Source organism: Nerophis lumbriciformis, linkage group LG09, assembly GCF_033978685.3.
Source record: "Nerophis lumbriciformis linkage group LG09, RoL_Nlum_v2.1, whole genome shotgun sequence".
In the NCBI taxonomy this organism is placed as follows: domain Eukaryota; kingdom Metazoa; phylum Chordata; class Actinopteri; order Syngnathiformes; family Syngnathidae; genus Nerophis; species Nerophis lumbriciformis.
In genome coordinates this window covers 15,090,930-15,110,000 of record NC_084556.2, presented here as the reverse complement: position 1 = coordinate 15,110,000, position 19,071 = coordinate 15,090,930, and the positions used below count along the sequence as shown (strand labels likewise).

General features: G+C 40.1%; 1 protein-coding gene across 2 annotated transcripts in view; it reads right to left on the bottom strand.

Moving 5' to 3' along the window:
* Positions 1–2,292: 2,292 nt before the first annotated feature.
* stk32a (serine/threonine kinase 32A) overlaps positions 2,293–19,071 on the bottom strand; it is a 173,839-nt gene continuing 157,060 nt past the window's right edge. For both annotated transcript variants that reach the window (XM_061962524.1, XM_061962523.1), the window contains exons 12-13: positions 12,273–12,337; positions 2,293–5,082 (exon numbers count right to left, since the gene is read on the bottom strand). In XM_061962524.1, the coding sequence (XP_061818508.1) occupies positions 4,965–5,082; positions 12,273–12,337 (183 nt within the window). In that variant the 3' untranslated portion in view covers positions 2,293–4,964. The remainder of the gene's footprint in view (positions 5,083–12,272; positions 12,338–19,071) is intronic.

Sequence of the window (19,071 nt, the reverse complement as noted above, 5' to 3'; positions counted from 1 at the left end):
CATTTTAATCATATTCAACGTTCAACTGCCATCTGGCGGCTAAAGCCTATTTCGTCACGTTTCACGTGTCAGGTAAACCGTGACAAAAGGGGCCATATGAGTCCCCTTCCTACTGTAAATCTGGTAGAACATTGTTTAACATTTACTGCTACCTTCACCATTGGCTTTTGTCAGGACTAATCTAGAGTTTGTCAAATCCGCAGTTGTTTGAGTTGTTCTATATTATAAAAAAAATAATACAAAAATAATAATAATATAAAAAAACTCAATATAAAAAGGTTATTAATCTTGAGTAGTAAGAAAATATATTGGGCATCTATAAGAATATGTAGGGATCCCACCTTCAAATATCAGCTTTGAATGAATAAAAAGGACAATAGAAGCTCGACTGTTGCCATGGTGACTATGTTATAAAACTGCGGTTTGAGAACCCCTTGTTGTGTGAGGGCGCTCCATCCACTCGAGAACACCATTTATCTTTGTCTTTAATTAAAAAAAAAAAAAAATGTATGTACCAAACATATTTAACCAAAACTATTCATTTACTGACATATATATATTTTTTAATATACCATGGTGTTAAGCAGAGCTCGCAATAAATATAGAATATTTCTAAGGTACGACAACCTTTAATCACTAAAATTAAATGCCACTTTAGTACTGCAAGTGGAGCCATTGAGCACACAACTCATGAGCAATGACTTGAAATAAAGAGACACGACAGATTGGTTCAGTACCAGAACGTTATTATTTAAGGCACACATTATTAATAGATTGCAACTTTATAACCACACTTAGATACAAAACAGCGACAACTAAGGACAAAAATATGGAAATCCACAAAAAAAAAAAAAAAAACTAAAACAAAACAAAATCTCTTCCCTTTTTATCATTTACATAAATTGGGCAGAAAACCTTTATTAATCAGCACCCAGAACTCCACAATGTGTTACAATTAAAACCAGGAACGACAGCCAAAGTTGGAAACTACAACAAATAACAACATCAACACAAACAAGGTCGAGTTCAAACACTGTACCTACTTTTTTTATTTTATTTGGTGGGCAAGTGCGGGTTAAAGAAAAAGAAACAAACAGCAGACACTGCATTATAACGTGAACAAACACAGAACGCCTGACATTCTTCTACCAAATTGTGGGACGATGTCACTTTTTTCAATGGTTTTTCCTGCCAACTTTGCATCAACATAAGAGAGAGGAGAAGACAAAATGGTGACAAGGTCATTTTCTTGCAACCAAATAGCAGTAATACTAAAAAACTACTCATGATATATTACAAAACGTCTTATGTGTGTTTTGTTATATGGCAGCGGCTTGTGCAGAAGGGAAGGGATTCATGTGGCCCCATTCCTGGGTGGATCGCCCGTGAGAGGAAGGGGGGCGAGGGGGTAATCATTTTGTAATGCAGTCTGCTGAAAATGATGGAAAGTGCATAAATACATAGCATACTACATACTACATACAAACTGACGCTGTGGAATTGCTACAAAACACATTTTAGGATATTCAACACTCTACTGCCAATTCGTCACGTTTCATGTGTCAGGTAAACCGCAACAAATGGGGCCATATGAATCCCCTTTCGACTGTACGTAACCTTAGGAAACTATTTGACAGAAGACACATGTATTTTGGGGTATTTGGATTAGTGAATAGATGCTACAGTGGATGTGCAAAGCGAGTTTCTAAGTTGACATATTTCGTGTGTATTTCTTAGGATGACAGTGTTGCCGCGGTAACCAAAAGCCTGTACAGTAAACGACATTTGTTTGTATCCATTTGTGCAACGACGGTCAAAGAAATAGTGCAAATGTGTTCTAGCTTCACCAGTGCTCCTAAGGATATTATAGTATTGTGAATGAAAACTACAGTACTACTTACAACGCAGCTGCTGAGGCGTTCTTGCGAAGACGTCAGTGACGGGTCCGCAAAACAAGAGTTAAAACGTCTAAAAAGATTGTATTTTACAGTGGAAACTTGATGTTGGTTGACTTCCCAGTTCTGAACTCAAAACCAATTTTTGGACTATTCCACTGAATCAGCGCCATTTGCTCAAAATACCCGTATTCACTCATTTAGAAACGGGACTGTTAGTAACAGGAGTGAAATATTATTAGGTTAGCATATAAATAGCAAATCCATGAAATACAGCATGTTGACAATAATTACATAACAGGGATTCTATCAAAAATATATTTTAGAAACAAACAAATAACATCAAAAACCTAATTTAGGTAGCAGGACTGTGGTGAGACATTAATCCCTTCAGTTGAAATATCATCGAACATGCAGAAAAATAAGTGAGTAAAAACGTACTTTTGGAAAAGTCAAGATTACTCTAACATGAATGTGTTAGAGAAGTCAGTGTTACTGTTCAAACTGTGCGTAATGTTACAGGGGCCAAATATTTTAAATATACTCGTTGAATAAAAACCTCTGCCTTGTTTTTAATGAATACGTAGGCCTACTACGCTGCTGCATTTTAAAGTTGGCCATTATGGTGATGCTTGGAGAGCCAAGTGTTTTCTGTTGAAGTAACATTATGTAAAAAAAAACTTATAATATTTAATTATATTTCTCAGTAAATTCTACTTTTCAGAAGCAGGCACAGCCAACAAATGATATTTTTTCCAGTGTTCAAGGTAGTTCAAGTTAAGTTCTTAAAGGGGAACATTATCACCAGACCTATGTAAGCGTCAATATATACCTTGATGTTGCAGAAAAAAGACCATATATTTTTTTAACCGATTTCCGAACTCTAAATGGGTGAATTTTGGCGAATTAAACGCCTTTCTATTATTCGCTGACGTCACATCGGGAAGCAATCCGCCATTTTCTCACTTTCGTCGGTGTGTTGTCGGAGGGTGTAACAACACGAACAGGGACGGATTCAAGTTGCACCAGTGGCCCAAAGATGTGAAAGTGCCAAGAAATTGGACGTAATTCGTTCAAAATACGAGGGTGTGGGGAAAGCCGACGAAATGATCAGTCGTTTGTTCCGCACACTTTACCGACGAAAGCTATGCTACGACAGAGATGGCAAGAATGTGTGGATATCCTGCGACACTCAAAGCAGATGCTGACATCAACTCCAAAACTGGACAGATCAGCTTTCAGGAAATAAAGCGGATGAGGGTATGTCTACAGAATATATTAATTGATGAAAACTTTATTCATTACTCGCGGTTTTACATAAATTATTATACATAAATTGTGTTTACCAATAATTTAGCTTAAAAACATTTATTTTTTTCAATCATTCGAGTACATTCGAGTAGTCTTGTGTAATGCAGTATTTTGTGTCTATTTAGGTATGGTTAACCTGAGTGCTGAAATCGTGGAAAAATATATGTTCTTAGCGCGTCTGAAATGGGCTGTCTGCACTCTCAAAGTGCATGTTGTTGCCAAATGTATTTCATATGCTGTAAACCTAGTTCATAGTTGTTAGTTTCCTTTAATGCCAAACAAACACATACCAATCGTTGGTTAGAAGGCGAACGCCGAATTTGTCCTCGCTTTCTCCCGTGTCGCTGGCTGTCGTGTCGTTTTCGTCGGTTTCGCTTGCATGCGGTTCAAACCGATATGGCTCAATAGCTTCAGTTTCTTCTTCAATTTCGTTTTCGCTACCTGCCTCCACACTACAACCATCCGTTTCAATACATGCGTTATCTGTTGAATCGCTTAAGCCGCTGAAATCCGAGTCTGAATCCGAGCTAATGTCGCTATAGCTTGCTGTTCTATCAAAATGGACGGGTGTATATAACGATGGTTAAAATCAGGCACTTTGAAGCTTTTTTTTAGGGATATTGCGTGATGGGTAAAATTTTGAAAAAAACTTCGAAAAATAAACTAAGCCACTGGGAACTGATTTTGAATGGTTTTAACCCTTCTGAAATTGTGATAATGTTCCCCTTTAAAGGGTATTCATTTAATATGTAAATTAATCGAATGTAATTTACTGTTAATTTCATTGTGCATTTAAACATTTTATTTCCTGGGGATGCAAATGGCACCGATTCTGTGGAAAGGCGCCACATAAGGAAATAATAAACATTTATTAAAATAACATTCTTAACTGTCATACAAGTAACTACAGTATAACGAAACTAAAACAAAGTGAAACTAGTTGATGTTCCAAGAGTGATATTGTCACCTACAGTCTGTATTGCTGGAACTAACAAAGTGATTGTAAGTGACTCAGTATGTTGTACTTCCTGTTCTATGGTTATCATCACATGTGTGTTATTTGCAGTCACTGGTGGCATCACGGCAAAAGTTCATCGTTTTCATGACAGGTTGAACTCCCAGGTTTTGTTTGACTTATGAAAGCTTTTCCCCCCTTGGGAATATTGGACAGGATTTAAGCAGTACAGTAATGTTCTGTACACATTTTGTATTTGGTGTCAAAAGGTGTAAAAGCTACTAAACTATCCAAACTTTACCACTTTTTGGTACCCTTCTGCATAGGTACCGACGTTACGCTGCAGTCTGTTGACAAAATGGACACAAAGTTGTCTGCGAGTTACAGAGCTATGGTGTAGTTTGGCGGGTCGAGACCAGATCTTAGCTACATCCTCTTTTGCATATTCTGAAAACCAATAGGAGTCTCGCTCCTGAAAATGTGACGAGCAGCTAATGAGAAATGTACAAATCTGACCTTTAAGCTAAGCCATCGCAGCTGTGTCGCCTTGTTTCTTATTCAGCTCAGGGCTGAGAAAAACCAGATGGACAAGTAAGTCCGAATCCTAGTCCATGACCTTCAAGGATGGGGGCCACAGTTCCTGACCCAAAATCCCGATCCTGTCTTTCCGTTAAAAGTTCGTCCAGCAGTCGTTTGAAGCATCGCAGCATCCCGCTAACATCGGTTCTTTCTAGGTGCTGATCTACAAGCGGCAAACATGTTGGAGAGATAATGAAGAGCACAGACCTCAAAGCCCACAAGTCTTATCCCGATAAAAAGGGCACGGGCTGGACGTTGTTGTTCTGACCGTCCTCTATTGCTTTGTTCTTGTCGCTAGTGGACAGTTGGGACGAGTCGGAATCTACCGCCGCTTTCTTGGACCTGTGGAACAAACATCAGTCACAGCCTGTAATACAACTCTTAGACTTTGAACAGAATGCTACATCTGGACTTAGGAGAAGTAATGTAAATCATGCAAGGTTTTGTTTTGATCGCCATGGTTGCTAATGTTATTATTAGACCCCCGTATTGGGGACCTGTACCAGACAACTTTACATGCGAGGTATTGGTTTCAAACACAGGAAACATAACCGCTGGCTGACACTTATGACTTATATCCGACTATAAATGCAACTTGTGTAAGGGGTAAGAAGATGTACAGTGGACCCTTGATTTGGGAACCCTTTTGTCACGACGTGGACTGTGGTGTTTGTTTTCCCGAGATGCAAGTAAAGTTGGAGTTGACATGGCGTGAAGGTAAGGACATATTTTATTTTAACACTAACAAAAGGTACAAACTAAAGGCGCGCACAAAGGCGGAAGTACAAACTTGGCTAATAAAAACAAAAGACTAGCACAAAGGCAAAAACTATGAACATGAAATATATAACACTTACTGGGGCATGAAAAACGTGCATGGAACAATGGCTTGGAATGAACGCATGGGTGACAAGGGCAGCAGAAGCAAACAGAGTTAATGTCGCCAGGACGACCAACTGAAAGTGACAGGCTTAAATAGTAGTGACATGATTAACACAGGTGCGTGTGTCCAAATGAGCAACAGGTGAAACTAATGGATAACAATGGAAACAAAACAAGGGAGTGAAAAAGCAGGAACTAAGTGACCAAAAACCAAACAGGACATAACTAAAACAAAACATGATCAAAAGACATGACACCTTTATTGATTTACAGACCACAGACAGAATAAAAATATGCTTCATTGTACGAACCTTGTCTCATTGTATGAATGTTTCCATTCATCCATTGAGGGCAGGCGGATCTCTCGTACACTACTGTGCTTAGTAGTACTTTGTGTGCATTTTAAGTGTTGTTTTAGCCCTTTTTTCTAGTTTTGCTAATTCAATATGAGTCTAAAAAAAGCAACGTGTGTTTTGAAATAGGGATACTTTTTGCCGATATCCTATATTCCGATATTGTAAAACTTCTTAATTACCAAAACCGATATCAACGATACCGATATCAACCGATATATATAGTCGTGGAATCAACACATTATTATGCCTAATTTGGACAACCAGGTATGGTGAAGATAAGGTACTTTTAAAAAAAATCATAAAATAAAATAAGATAAATAAATTAAAAACATTTTCTTGAATAAAAAAGAAAGTAAAACAATATAAAAACAGTTACATTGAAACTAGTAATTAATGAAAATTTTTAAAATTAACTGTTAAAGGTTAGTACTATTAGTGGACCAGCAGCACGCACAATCATGTGTGCTTACGGACTGTATCCCTTGCAGACTGTATTGATATATATTGATATATAATGTAGGAACCAGAATATTAATAACAGAAAGAAACAACCATTTTGTGTGAATGAGTGTGAATGAGGGGAGGGAGGTTTTTTGGGTTGGTGCACTAATTGTAAGTGTATCTTGTGTTTTTTTATGTTGATTTAATAAAAAAAAAACAAAAAAAAAAACCAAAACGATACCGATAATTTCCGATATTACATTTTAATGTATTTATCGGACATCTCTATTTTGAAACATTCAGGAAGTATTCACAGCGTTGTCAACACTGCCTCCTCCCCCTTTCCCTCTGCTGCACACCAAGAAGATTAACCAACAAGGTAAAGTGAATGTTATTTTTTTATTCCTAATCATGGTCGCCACCTGGTTGTTAAAGTTCAGGAGTTTTGTGATTTCAAACTGGGCTAGTGACAGTGCGTGTGCGTGTCGGCAGGGTGGCTGAAAATGAGGACAGTTCAGATGTTGTTTTGACTTTGCTATTTAATAGAACGTTGATCCAGCACCCCCTTATTATGTTTGTTTGCTATACAGTACCGCATATCGCTCTATATTGTATTCAAAGTGTACACACTTTAACCTATAGATGGACTTTTGTCGAGGCTGGAACCCATTATTCACGTTTTACATTGTTTGCTTCTGTCAGGCTTGACACTGATTTCTCTGTATTTCTCTGTGTTTGTGTTTTATTTCCTGTCAGCGCTCTTATTTTGGTTATTTTTCCAGCACGTCTCCCTGAGTGCTTGTTTCCCCTTACCTGTCCCTGATTGGCAGTCTGGCACACCTGGTGGCAATTGCCAATCAGGCTACTATTTATACCTGCCTTGCCCTCCAGTCAGTGCTAGAGTATTAGCTGTTTACTGGTTCCTGAATCCTGTAGACTGTTAGCTGTTTGCGGTTTGCTGTCTCCTGGTTCCTCGTCTCTTGTATCCTGTTTGCTGTCTCCAGTTTGCCTGTTTCCTGGTTCCTGATTCCTGTTTTCCTGCATTTTCTTTTGGACATTAAAGTCATGTTTTCCTGCAACAAGCTTGCCATCGCTGCATCTTGGGGTTCGTCACCAACACTCCCTGCCAGTTTCAATATACAAACTTTTGTATTTAGGAACAATTAAGTTTGTAAATCAAGATTGCACTGTATAAGTCCTGACCATTTATGTCAAAATATTCAAGCGGCCTCAATATTTGTATATATGTGGTGAGTTTAGAGATGTCCGATAATATCAGCCTGACGATATTATCGGCCGATAAATGCTTTAAAATGTAATATCAGAAATTATCGGTATCGTTTTTTTAATTATCGGCATCGTTTTTTGTTTTTATTATTATTATTATTATTTTTTTAATTAAATCAACATAAAAAACACAAGACAACCCAAAAAACCTCCCTCCCTCATTCACACAAAAGGGTTGTTTCTTTCTGTTATTAATATTTTGGTTCCTACATTATATATCAATATATATCAATACAGTCTGCAAGGGATACAGTCCGTAAGCACACATGATTGTGCGTGATGCTGGTCCACTAATAGTACTAACCTTTAACAGTTAATTTTACTAATTTTCATTAATTACTAGTTTCTATGTAACAGTTTTTATATTGTTTTACTTTTTTTTTTATTCAAGAAAATGTTTTTAATTTATTTATCTTATTTTATTTTATGAATTTTTTTTAAAAAGGACCTTATCTTCACCATACCTGGTTGTCCAAATAAGCATAATAATGCGTTAATTTCACGACAGTATATATCAATATCGGTTGATATCGGTATCGGTTGATGTCGGTATCGGTAATTAAAAAGTTGGACAATATCGGAATATCGGATATCGGCAAAAAGCCATTATCGGACATCCCTAGGTGAGTTTCTTTGTTTTGCAGAAGTACACAAAAACTACATGAGTAAACTTCCATGACACATACAGTATGTCAAAGAAGAAATAATTAAATGGTTGTACAAATTCAGAAAAATTCAGAAAGTTGCTTGATAAAAAACCGACAGACATTTTTATATATATATATATTTTTTTACTTGTGCTTTTAGATGTCTGTATAAGAGAGTACTAGGGATTACTGGACCCCGAAAATGGCGCCGTATCACTAGTTGTATATTCTTATACTTCGGATACTGGTTTATCCTGTATCTCCTTCAATTTGGTATCAAATATACGGTACTGTCGTGTATATGCTAAATATGCTACGAACGTTTGTGACGTACCTGTACCTTTACGATCACTGAAGATACTGGCTTTGTCAGGACCAGAGGTGGGTAGAGTAGCCAGAAATTGTACTCAAGTAAGAGTACTGTTACTTTAGAGATTTATTACTCAAGTAAAAGTAAGGAGTAGTCACCCAAATATTTACTTGAGTAAAAGTAAAAAGTATGTTGTAAAAAAACTACTCAAGTACTGAGTAACTGATGAGTAACATACACACACACATATATATATATATATATATATATATATATATATATATATATATATACACACACACACATATATATATATATATACATTGATATATACAGTATATAATTTATATTTATTTTTTTTTGCCTTTTTTGTTTACATGTTAATAGTGTTTTAATGAATATACATGCATGTTTAACACATATAGATTCCTTTCTTTCATGAAGACAAGAATATAAGTTGGTGTATTACCTGATTCTGATGACTTGCATTGATTGGAATCAGACAGTAGTGATGACAAACGTCCACGTTTTCAAATGGAGGAGAAAAAAAGTTCCTCCTTTCTGTCTAATACCACATGAAAGTGGTTGGTTTTTGGCATCTTATATGTCCAGCTTCCATATTCGTTTTTATACACTTTACAAGAAATACATTGGCGACAAACTCCGTAGCTTGCTAGCTTGTTTGTGCAGGCTTTCGGAGACTCTTATTTTGAAATCGCAGGCGCGATGGAGCGGCACTTTTATTGTGAAGACAGGAACTGTGCAGTCAGTCTTTAGGCTTTTGACGGGGTTTACGGTTGAAATAAAAAATTGTCTTTTTTCCTTCACACTTTTGATTGATTGATTGGAACTTGTATTAGTAGATTGCACAGTACAGTACATATTCCGTACAATTGACCACTAAATGGTAACACCCCAATAAGTTTTTCAACTTGTTTAAGTCAGGTCATGTGACCCCTGGCTCTGTTTGATTGGTCCAACGTCACCAGTGACTGCATCTGATTGGTGGAACGGAGTGAACGTCACCAGTGACTGTATTTGTTGAAACGCAGGCACTATGAAGGTCTGTCTGACAGACCAAAACAAACATTAACAGATCGATAAAAATTAGTAGCGAGTAGCGAGCTGAATGTAGATAAAAGTAGCGGAGTAAAAGTAGCGTTTCTTCTCTATAAATATACTCAAGTAAAAGTAAAAGTATGTTGCATTAAAACTACTCTTAGAAGTACAATTTATCCCAAAAGTTACTCAAGTAGATGTAACGGAGTAAATGTAGCGCGTTACTACCCACCTCTGGTCAGGACAAATGTACAGTTTGTCAAATCCATCTATGTTTGAGTCTTTCTTACCTCCAGGTGTGCACAGACTACAGTTAAATCTACATTCAAGAAATAATACATGTAAACACCGGTTATTGAACCAATTAAGATTGTAAATTGAGGTACTACTGTACTGTTCTTAAAACAATTTGAGAATAATAGCCCATACAGTGCATCCCTGCATATTTATGATTCAACTGCGCACATAGCCTGATTTCTAAATTAAATGTAATTATTTGTAGGAAAACCCTGCCATTTGTGCTTTTTATCTCCAAAACTGCATTATACTACAGCCTACTGTGGCTGGCTTGACCCCAGATTTCCACTGGATGCGTGATTGCACCGGAACAGCGCCGCCGCGGCGGCAGACTCTCTCAAGTTTCCACCGCCATTCCCTACGCTAAATATATGCAGACCTTCAATATTTGCCGGTCGCCGCAGCACGGCAGTTCTTCGAATTAAAATCTATTTTGTGTTGGGCAGAAAGTCATGCACAAACACAAAATAAATTACCGGGTTTACTTTCAAAATAAAATATTTTATACTTTGAAATGGGCGGGGAGGACATGAAATCAACTTGTCAAAGATTTCCAGGTGTAATTTCACCTCATTGACACAAATGGATGAAGACATGCCGATTCTGGAGGTCCAAAATAAAAGAATCATATCACAAGCATATCCTGGGCAGCTATATGGGGGCCTCTAACCACTAAGCCACCTACTCAGTGGCCTAGTGGTTGGAGTGTCTGCCCTGAGATCGGTAGGTTGTGAGTTCAAACCCCGGCCGAGTCATACAAAGACCATAAAAATGGGACCCATTACCTCCCTGCTTGGCACTCAGCATCAAGGGTTGGAATTGGGGGTTAAATCACCAAAAAAGATTCCCGGGCGCGGCCACCGCTGCTGCTCACTGCTCCCCTCACCTCCCAGGGGCTGATCAAGGGCGATGGGTGAAATGCAGAGAATAATTTCGCCACACCTAGTGTGCGTGTGAGAATCATTGGTACTTTAACTTTAACTACCGTATTTTTCTGACTATAAGTCGCAGTTTTCTTCATAGTTTGGCCGGGGGTGCGACTTATACTCAGGAGCGACTTATGTGTGAAATTATTAACACATTACCGTAAAATATCAAATAATATTATTTAGCTCATTCACGTAAGAGACTAGACGAATAAGATTTCTTGGGATTTAGCGATTAGGAGTGACAGATTGTTTGGTAAACGTATAGCATGTTCTATATGTTATAGTTATTTGAATGACTCTTACCATAATATGTTACGTTAACATACCAGGCACGTTCTCAGTTGGTTATTTATGCCTCATATAACGTACACTTATTCAGCCTGTTGTTCAATATTCTTTATTTATTTTAAATTGCCTTTCAAATGTCTATTCTTGGTGTTGGGTTTTATCAAATAAATTTCCCCCAAAAATGCGACTTATACTCCAGTGCGACTTATATATGTTTTTTTCCTTCTTTATTATGCATTTTCGGCCGGTGCGACTTATACTCCGGTGCGCCTTATACTCCGGAGCGACTTATAGTCCGAAAAATAAGGTATGTCAAATACCGGCTGATACACGGCCCAAGGACGCAGGGTAGTGGTTAGCAGGAGTTAAATGAGATTGTGTGTGTGTGTGTGTGTGTGTGTGTGTGTGTGTGTGTGTGTGTGTGTGTGTGTGTGTGTGTGTACAACGCTCGGCGGGGATGATGTTACTGTTGTGTTGTTGCTTGCTACAAAAATAAATAAAGTTGTCGTTCTGCAAGGCAAAACTTTCGTCTTTTACAGAAGTACACAAAGCTTGCCCGCAAAGCTCGAGATGTTTCGCGGTGTTGCCGTTCGGCAGCCGTTAATTGCAGTTGTTCATTTGCTTCTGCCCCTTGGAAGGATAGAATAATACACAATAAACATTATTGCACGAAATCTCTTAAAAAATCTGTGCTATTTCACTACACGGTGGAGCCGCTACACAACAGCGTTCCACATTCAGTGGAAGTCGGAGGTGAGTCGCACAGAAAGTGGTCTGAAGCTTGCTTTAAAGAAGTGCTCTTGTATGTGCTAATAGTAACTTAGCAAACACCAAAACGAAAGAACTGAAGGTCATCGACTCGAACCACTATCTCACTCTTGCCGCAATAAACACTTCCTGCTGGTGGCGCCACATCCCCAGGAAAGAAGCGGCAGAAAAAAGTAACTGATAATTGTTTTGGGGGGGTCATTCTCGGGTGGTCTCAGAACCCCTAAGAATAACGAGGACTTATTGTAAAACTATTGTTGTCTCTTACTTTTCTCGGTTGAAGATGATGAAGTCTCTCTGGACGTTATCCAATCGTTGCTGCAACTGACCATTCTGGAAAAAAAAAAAATATATATATATAGGACAAAAAAGACATTAGTGATTAATAATTAAGAAAAGGATGATTGTACATGACCACAATGTAGCCCACTTGGCACGCTCCAGTTGTTTATGATACATAAAAGGAAATGTGTCTACAACATTAGGGTCAACATGTAACAATCAGACATGTGGCTCCTGGTAAATACAGTGAATGCACATTCTCTGTGGGTGATTGGCTGCAAGCTCCCATCCCTCCAGGACCTGTTCTCCTCCAGGACCAGGAGGCGTGTGGGTCGGATCACTGCTGACTCTTCTCACCCTGGACACAAACTATTCTCCCCTCTCCCCTCAGGCAGGAGACTACGGTCCATCCAGACCCACACCTCCCGCCACCTGAACAGTTTTTTCCCCTCGGCCATCAGGCACATGAACAATAACAAGATCTGATAGCTCAGTTACAGCTCATTTTATTACCTATTCTGTGTTATATGTGTTTTATGTTGCACGATTGCACCAAGAAAAATGGCAATAAAAGTATTCTGATTCTGATTCTGATTCTGTAGGTACTCCTTCGATAAGTTTGTGGAACCTGACCGAACTTTAGAGGACACTCGTACATATCTGGCCCATTTCATCACGTGAGAACATTCCGCTCTGTCCTCAAAAGTCCTCCTGGAGAGACCAGACGAGTGCACAGGTGCTTCATCATTGCTCAGTCAAGGAGACAGCAGCTGGAAGAGAGATTGCGTCGCTGCCGCATGGCTGACCGAAGAACACAAAAGAGGGAGCTTTGGTAGCCAAATAAATGTCCAAAATGTCTCGGTTAGATGAAGAAATAAGGCCAACTCTATATGAACAAGTTTGGTTTTTTTTGCCCACCAGACGTCTTTGTAGATTTTTCACTCATTAAAGCGGAGTTCAGTTCAAAAGTTTGGAGACAAACCTTTTTGCAGCAAATTCCTAAAAACAGCTTCGGTTGTTTAGAGCAGTGGTCCCCAACCTTTTTGTAGCTGCGGACTGGTCAACGCTTGAAAATTTTTCCCACGGACCGGGGGGGGGGGGGGGGGGGGGGACTATGGTATTTTTATTTTTTTATTTTTTTTGTCATAAAGAAATACAATCATGTGTGCTTATGGACTGTATCCCTGCCGACTGTATTGATCTATATTGATATATAATGTATATATTGTGTTTTTTATGTTGATTTAATAAAAAAACAAAAACAAAAAACAAACATTTTTATCTTATTATTTTTTTTTTTTACATTTCTTGTGCGGCCCGTTAACAATCGGTCCACGGACCGGTACCGGGCCGTGCCCCGGTGGTTGGGGACCACTGGTTTACAGGAACGTGGACCACTGTTAACACTTTGGCAGATCCTTGCATTGACATTTTAACCTTGCTGGCCAACATGGAACACTTGGGTCTAAACTTGTGATTTACATACCTGAAGCGTTCCTCACGGTACCCGTTGAAGTCCTATTTTTATTTTTTGCCATGTGATTTATGTAACTAAGGTGTTGCCGTAGCTTGTTTACTTCCGATTTAGTCAGTAGTATAACTACATCATTTGTTCAACTTGTGGGCGGTATAGCTCGGTTGGTAGGTGGCCGTGCCAGCAACTTGAGGGTTCCAGGTTTGATCCCAGCTTCTGCCATTCTAGTCACTCCCGTTGTGTCCTTGGGCAAGACACTTTACCCACCTGCTCCCAGTGCCACCCACATTGGTTTAAATGTAACTTAGATATTGGGTTTCACTATGTAAAGCGCTTTGAGTCACTAGAGAAAAGCGCTATATAAACATAATTCACTTCACCTCACTTCACTTATGTAGTTATACTAGTGGTCTTCCTCAAGGTTCTATTTTAGGTCCTCTCTTTTTTTTTTTTATCATTTGGGCTAGTCAACTGGTGGCCAGCGAGTTCAGTTCAAAAAAAACTTTTGATGGACTCACATTTCTGAAGAATGTCCTTAAAAACAGAAGAGCACTCTTGTAACTCTGCCAAAATAAATAGATCAAAATGTCTACTGTAGTAAAGGCAATGATCCTTCTGAATATGCAAATGAAGATTAACAGGGAAGGAAGAAGTCCGGCACCCGGTCCTTAGCTTTCTGAAAATGAGGCCCCGAAAACAATTTAGGTGAATACCCCTGGCCCTATGTAGTTCTACATTTTAGTGGTGGACTTTCCCTATTTTGTGCTCACAATAGGGTTGTTGTTGAACGACCATACAAGCCGACTGTTCCTGTAGAAGGAGACAATCTTTGGGGGGAGAAATGTCAGGGCATCATTGTGCTTACCCGTGGGCACAACAAAGCCCCGGCATCTCTCCTATTTAAAGTTTGTCTCATTCCATAGGAAAAAATAGCCACTAATAGCTATTTTGCCACTGATTTGATTGAAATATGGTCACCGGGGAACATCAACAACAACCCTAATGTGACCACCCCCAGGGGACACACGCAGCAGAGACATTAAAACCGAGCTAAAATTTAGGCTTGATGCCTTTTGGATGAACGGTGAAATGTCTCCTACGAACTATAGGAGTCCAGTGGTCTCCATTCAACCTTGGCGGAACCCAATAACTGTACATTTTGGACTATAAGCCGCTACTTTTTTCCTACGCTTTGATCCCAGCGGCTTATTAAATGGTGCGGCTAATTTACGGATGTTTCTTCGCTAACAGCTGCATCGACAAATAGATCTCATAAAACACAAACAGAGCCACTGAAAAAGTGTGTTATTGTTTTTTTTGCTATGGCGCCTTCTTTTGGACAAGTTCACTCACTGCAGGTGCTGCGGGGTGAGAGTCGACAGTATGTCCTTCTGTTTCCCGCTTTGAACCGGAAGGACTTGTAACGCAGGTGCCAAATGTATACCTTTTTGTATTTGGCACCTGCGTTACACCCTCCCCCCTTAAGATAGTGCACCTCCGTGTGCATACTATATAATGTGAACGGGTAGTTCTAAGCTAGAGTTCCCGTTCACATTATATAGTATGCACACGGAGGTGCACTATCTTAAGGGGGGAGGGTGTAACGCAGGTGCCAAATGTATACCTTTTTGTATTTGACTGGTATGCTCTTGCTTACTAGTTACTCTTTGAGCGCTGTGCGTGCTTCCTGGTCACGTGACTGCCGCGGTCCAATTAGCTGGGCTTATAAGCCGGTAGCAGGAAGTTGCCAGCTGACAGATCGATTGTTTGCTCGAGGTAGGTTTTTAATCCTCGTTTTTACCTGGAATATTGTGCTAACTAAGTATAAACTAAAATGCCTAATTTGTAACTTTATAGAGCCGACTACCAGCGCCGGAGTTTTTTTTCTCTCTCTCATTAAGCTGTTGGTGAGTCCATATTTATGAACATAGCACAGTTAGCATTTATCCCTCTTCGATTGTTTTCATTGCAACAGTCTTTGTAGCATATTATCAATCGTCTGTATACAAGGTTTATGATTTAAACCTTTTGATAACTATTTGTGTGTTAAATGTACTTTTAAATGTGTTTTGATAATAAGCATGTTTAGTGCACTGATGCTGCTAATAGTTATTTTGACATTTTATTGCATATTGTGATTTTGATGTTATTGATTTATATTTCTGGATCTGAATAAATCTCAGTTCAGACTTAGAGTTCTTAGAAAAAAAAGGATGTCAGTACAGCTCGTGTACTGCAGGTTAAAGATGGAAAAAAAACGTAAAGGGTCGGCTCGAGAGCCTCCTGGGGGCTTGTCCGGGAATATTCCGCAGTAGCCAAGCCACTGAATGACTTGACAAGGGGCAATACACCACCCCGTAGGACTGGACAGAAAGGGTCCAATTTCAAGTCACACGGCTCGAAACATACACGTTTTGGAGGAAGGTGGTCGTCAGAATGTCAGAGTGCCTTTGAAACCTTGATTGAGCACCTAACTACTGCACCTGTTCTGGGGTTTGCAGACCCGAAGAAGCCATACATATTACATACAGATGCTAGTGCCATAGGTCTCGGTGCAGCTCTTTATCAAGAGCAAGATGGTCATTTGAGAGCCATCGCGTATGCTAGTCGTGGGTTATCCACAAGTGAGTCGCGATATCCTGCTCATAAACTCGAATTTCTAGCATTGAAATGGAGCATTACAGCCAAATTTCATGATTATCTGTATGGTGCTAATTTTGTTGTGGTTACAGACAACAACCCATTGACATACATCCTGACATCTGCTAAACTTGATGCTGCCAGTCACCGTTGGCTTGCTGCACTTTCAACATACACTTTCACGCTTCAGTATCGGACTGGCAAGCAAAACCTTGACGCTGATGCACTGTCACGCCGTTCCCATGATTCCTCTCTTGATACTTCCTCTGATATAGATCTCGTCCGTCAGTTCACCGATGGGCACAGCAGTGAACCAGGATATGAAATTTCCCCAGAAGTCGTCGCGGCCATTTGCCAAAGTCGTCTTGTGAAAAACTGCAAATCAACCAGTTCTACCGATTACCCTCCCATCACACTGGTTGAGTCCATGACCACCTCTGCCAAAGCCATCCCTGAGAGTTATCTGGACGAAAATCAGCATGGGTTGCTGGTTGTGCCAGCCTTGTCTATTGAGGAAATCAGGGAGAAACAGAGATCTGATCAATCCATCCGAGAGGTCATTCACCAGTTGGAAGCGGGAGAGCATGTACCCCCAACAGTGAGACACGAGCTTCCCGAATTGGCCTTGCTTCTTCGAGAATTGAACCGCCTGCAATTGGTGGATGGTGTCCTCTACAGAAGAAGGAAAGATGGAGATGAAGAACTTTTCCAGCTCATTTTACCTGAAGAGTTGAGGGCTTTGGTTATGAAAAGTCTTCATAATGACATGGGACACCTAGGTGTTGAGCGAACACTAGACCTCGTACGTTCTAGATTTTTTTGGCCACATATGTCAGTAGATGTTGCAACCAAAATCAGAACTTGCGACCGGTGTGTCCGACGAAAATCCCCACCAGAGAGAGCCGCACCCTTGGTTAATATCACCACCACTCGGCCACTTGAGTTGGTGTGTATGGATTTTCTATCTCTAGAACCTGACCAAAGTAACACCAAAGACATACTTGTTCTTACAGATCACTTTACTAAGTTTGCTGTGGCTCTACCTACCCCTAATCAAAAAGCACATACCGTTGCACGTTACTTATGGGACCACTTCATAGTTTACTACGGCATACCCGAGAAACTTCATACTGATCAGGGACCAGACTTTGAGTCTAAGCTCATAAAAGAACTCTGTGAGATTGCTGGTATTAAGAAGACAAGAACTACTCCATATCATCCACGAGGGAACCCGGTAGAGCGCTTTAACCGAACTCTATTAAGTATGCTTGGAACCTTGGAGCCCAAGCAGAAGAAGCGATGGAAAGAATATGTGAAACCACTTTGCCATGCGTACAATTGTACCAAGAATGATGTAACTGGCTATACACCCTATGAATTAATGTTCGGTCGCTCACCCCGCCTTCCAGTCGATCTTGCTTTTAGTCTTCCAGTCCGAGGAAAGCAGTCAAAGTCACATTCCCAGTATGTTGAGCATTTATGTTCCCGGCTCGAGCAAAGTTTCAAGCTTGCTGCTAGATATGCGCAGAAATCTGCAGAACACAATAAAAGAAGATTTGATAAACGAGTTACCCCATCTAGTTTGGACGTTGGTGGTCGTGTTTTAGTTCGCAATGTGAAACTGCGAGGAAAGCACAAACTTGAGGATAAGTGGGAGCGTGAGGTATATGTCGTTCTCAGCCGTGCTGGTGACCTTCCAGTATATACAGTGAGACTAGAAAGGGATGACAAGGCTCCAACTCGAACTCTTCACCGTGATCTTCTCTTGCCCTGTGAGTCTCTTCCGAGTGATACTTTCCAAAAGTCTCCTGAGGCAACGCCTCCTCGCAGGCCAGTGACCCGAAGCCAGCAGCAAGAGACACCACTTAGTGAGAATCATGACAATTCTGAAGATGAAGATGATTGCCAATTACCTCTATTTGCAAACCTTTCACCTGGAACCTTAACTGTTGAAAAAAACATCCTACCATCACTTGACAATGCGCCAGAGTGTATACTTACTGAACCTGTGAAACCTTACTTACCTGATCTAGGGAAGTCCTCTGCCAATCCAGCCACATCGCCGCCTCCATCTGTGGGAGAAGATCATCAACACTTACCTGCATCCAATGAGCCTGTTATCTTTTCAGTTGAAGAACCTGAAATTGGAGAACAAGATAAAATGGATGGAGAAACGGAGAAGAGTGGCCAAGCAGAGACCTCCCCAGAGTCTACCAACCCTGCCCTTACCCAATCGGTTGTGTTTGACTCTGAGGTTCTTAATGCGCCTGATGTTGAACCTGATGCTATTCGTCGTTCTTCAAGACAGCGACAACCCCCTAAGCGATTTGGTTATTCCACGTTGGGTAATCCTTTTATTTCGGTTGTTCAGACGCTTTTCCATAGTCTAGGAGATGCCTATGGTGAAATACTTGGTACCACCCCTGCAGGGAACTCTAGCTTAGAACTACCCGTTCACATTATATAGTATGCACACGGAGGTGCACTATCTTAAGGGGGGAGGGTGTAACGCAGGTGCCAAATGTATACCTTTTTGTATTTGACTGGTATGCTCTTGCTTACTAGTTACTCTTTGAGCGCTGTGCGTGCTTCCTGGTCACGTGACTGCCGCGGTCCAATTAGCTGGGCTTATAAGCCGGTAGCAGGAAGTTGCCAGCTGACAGATCGATTG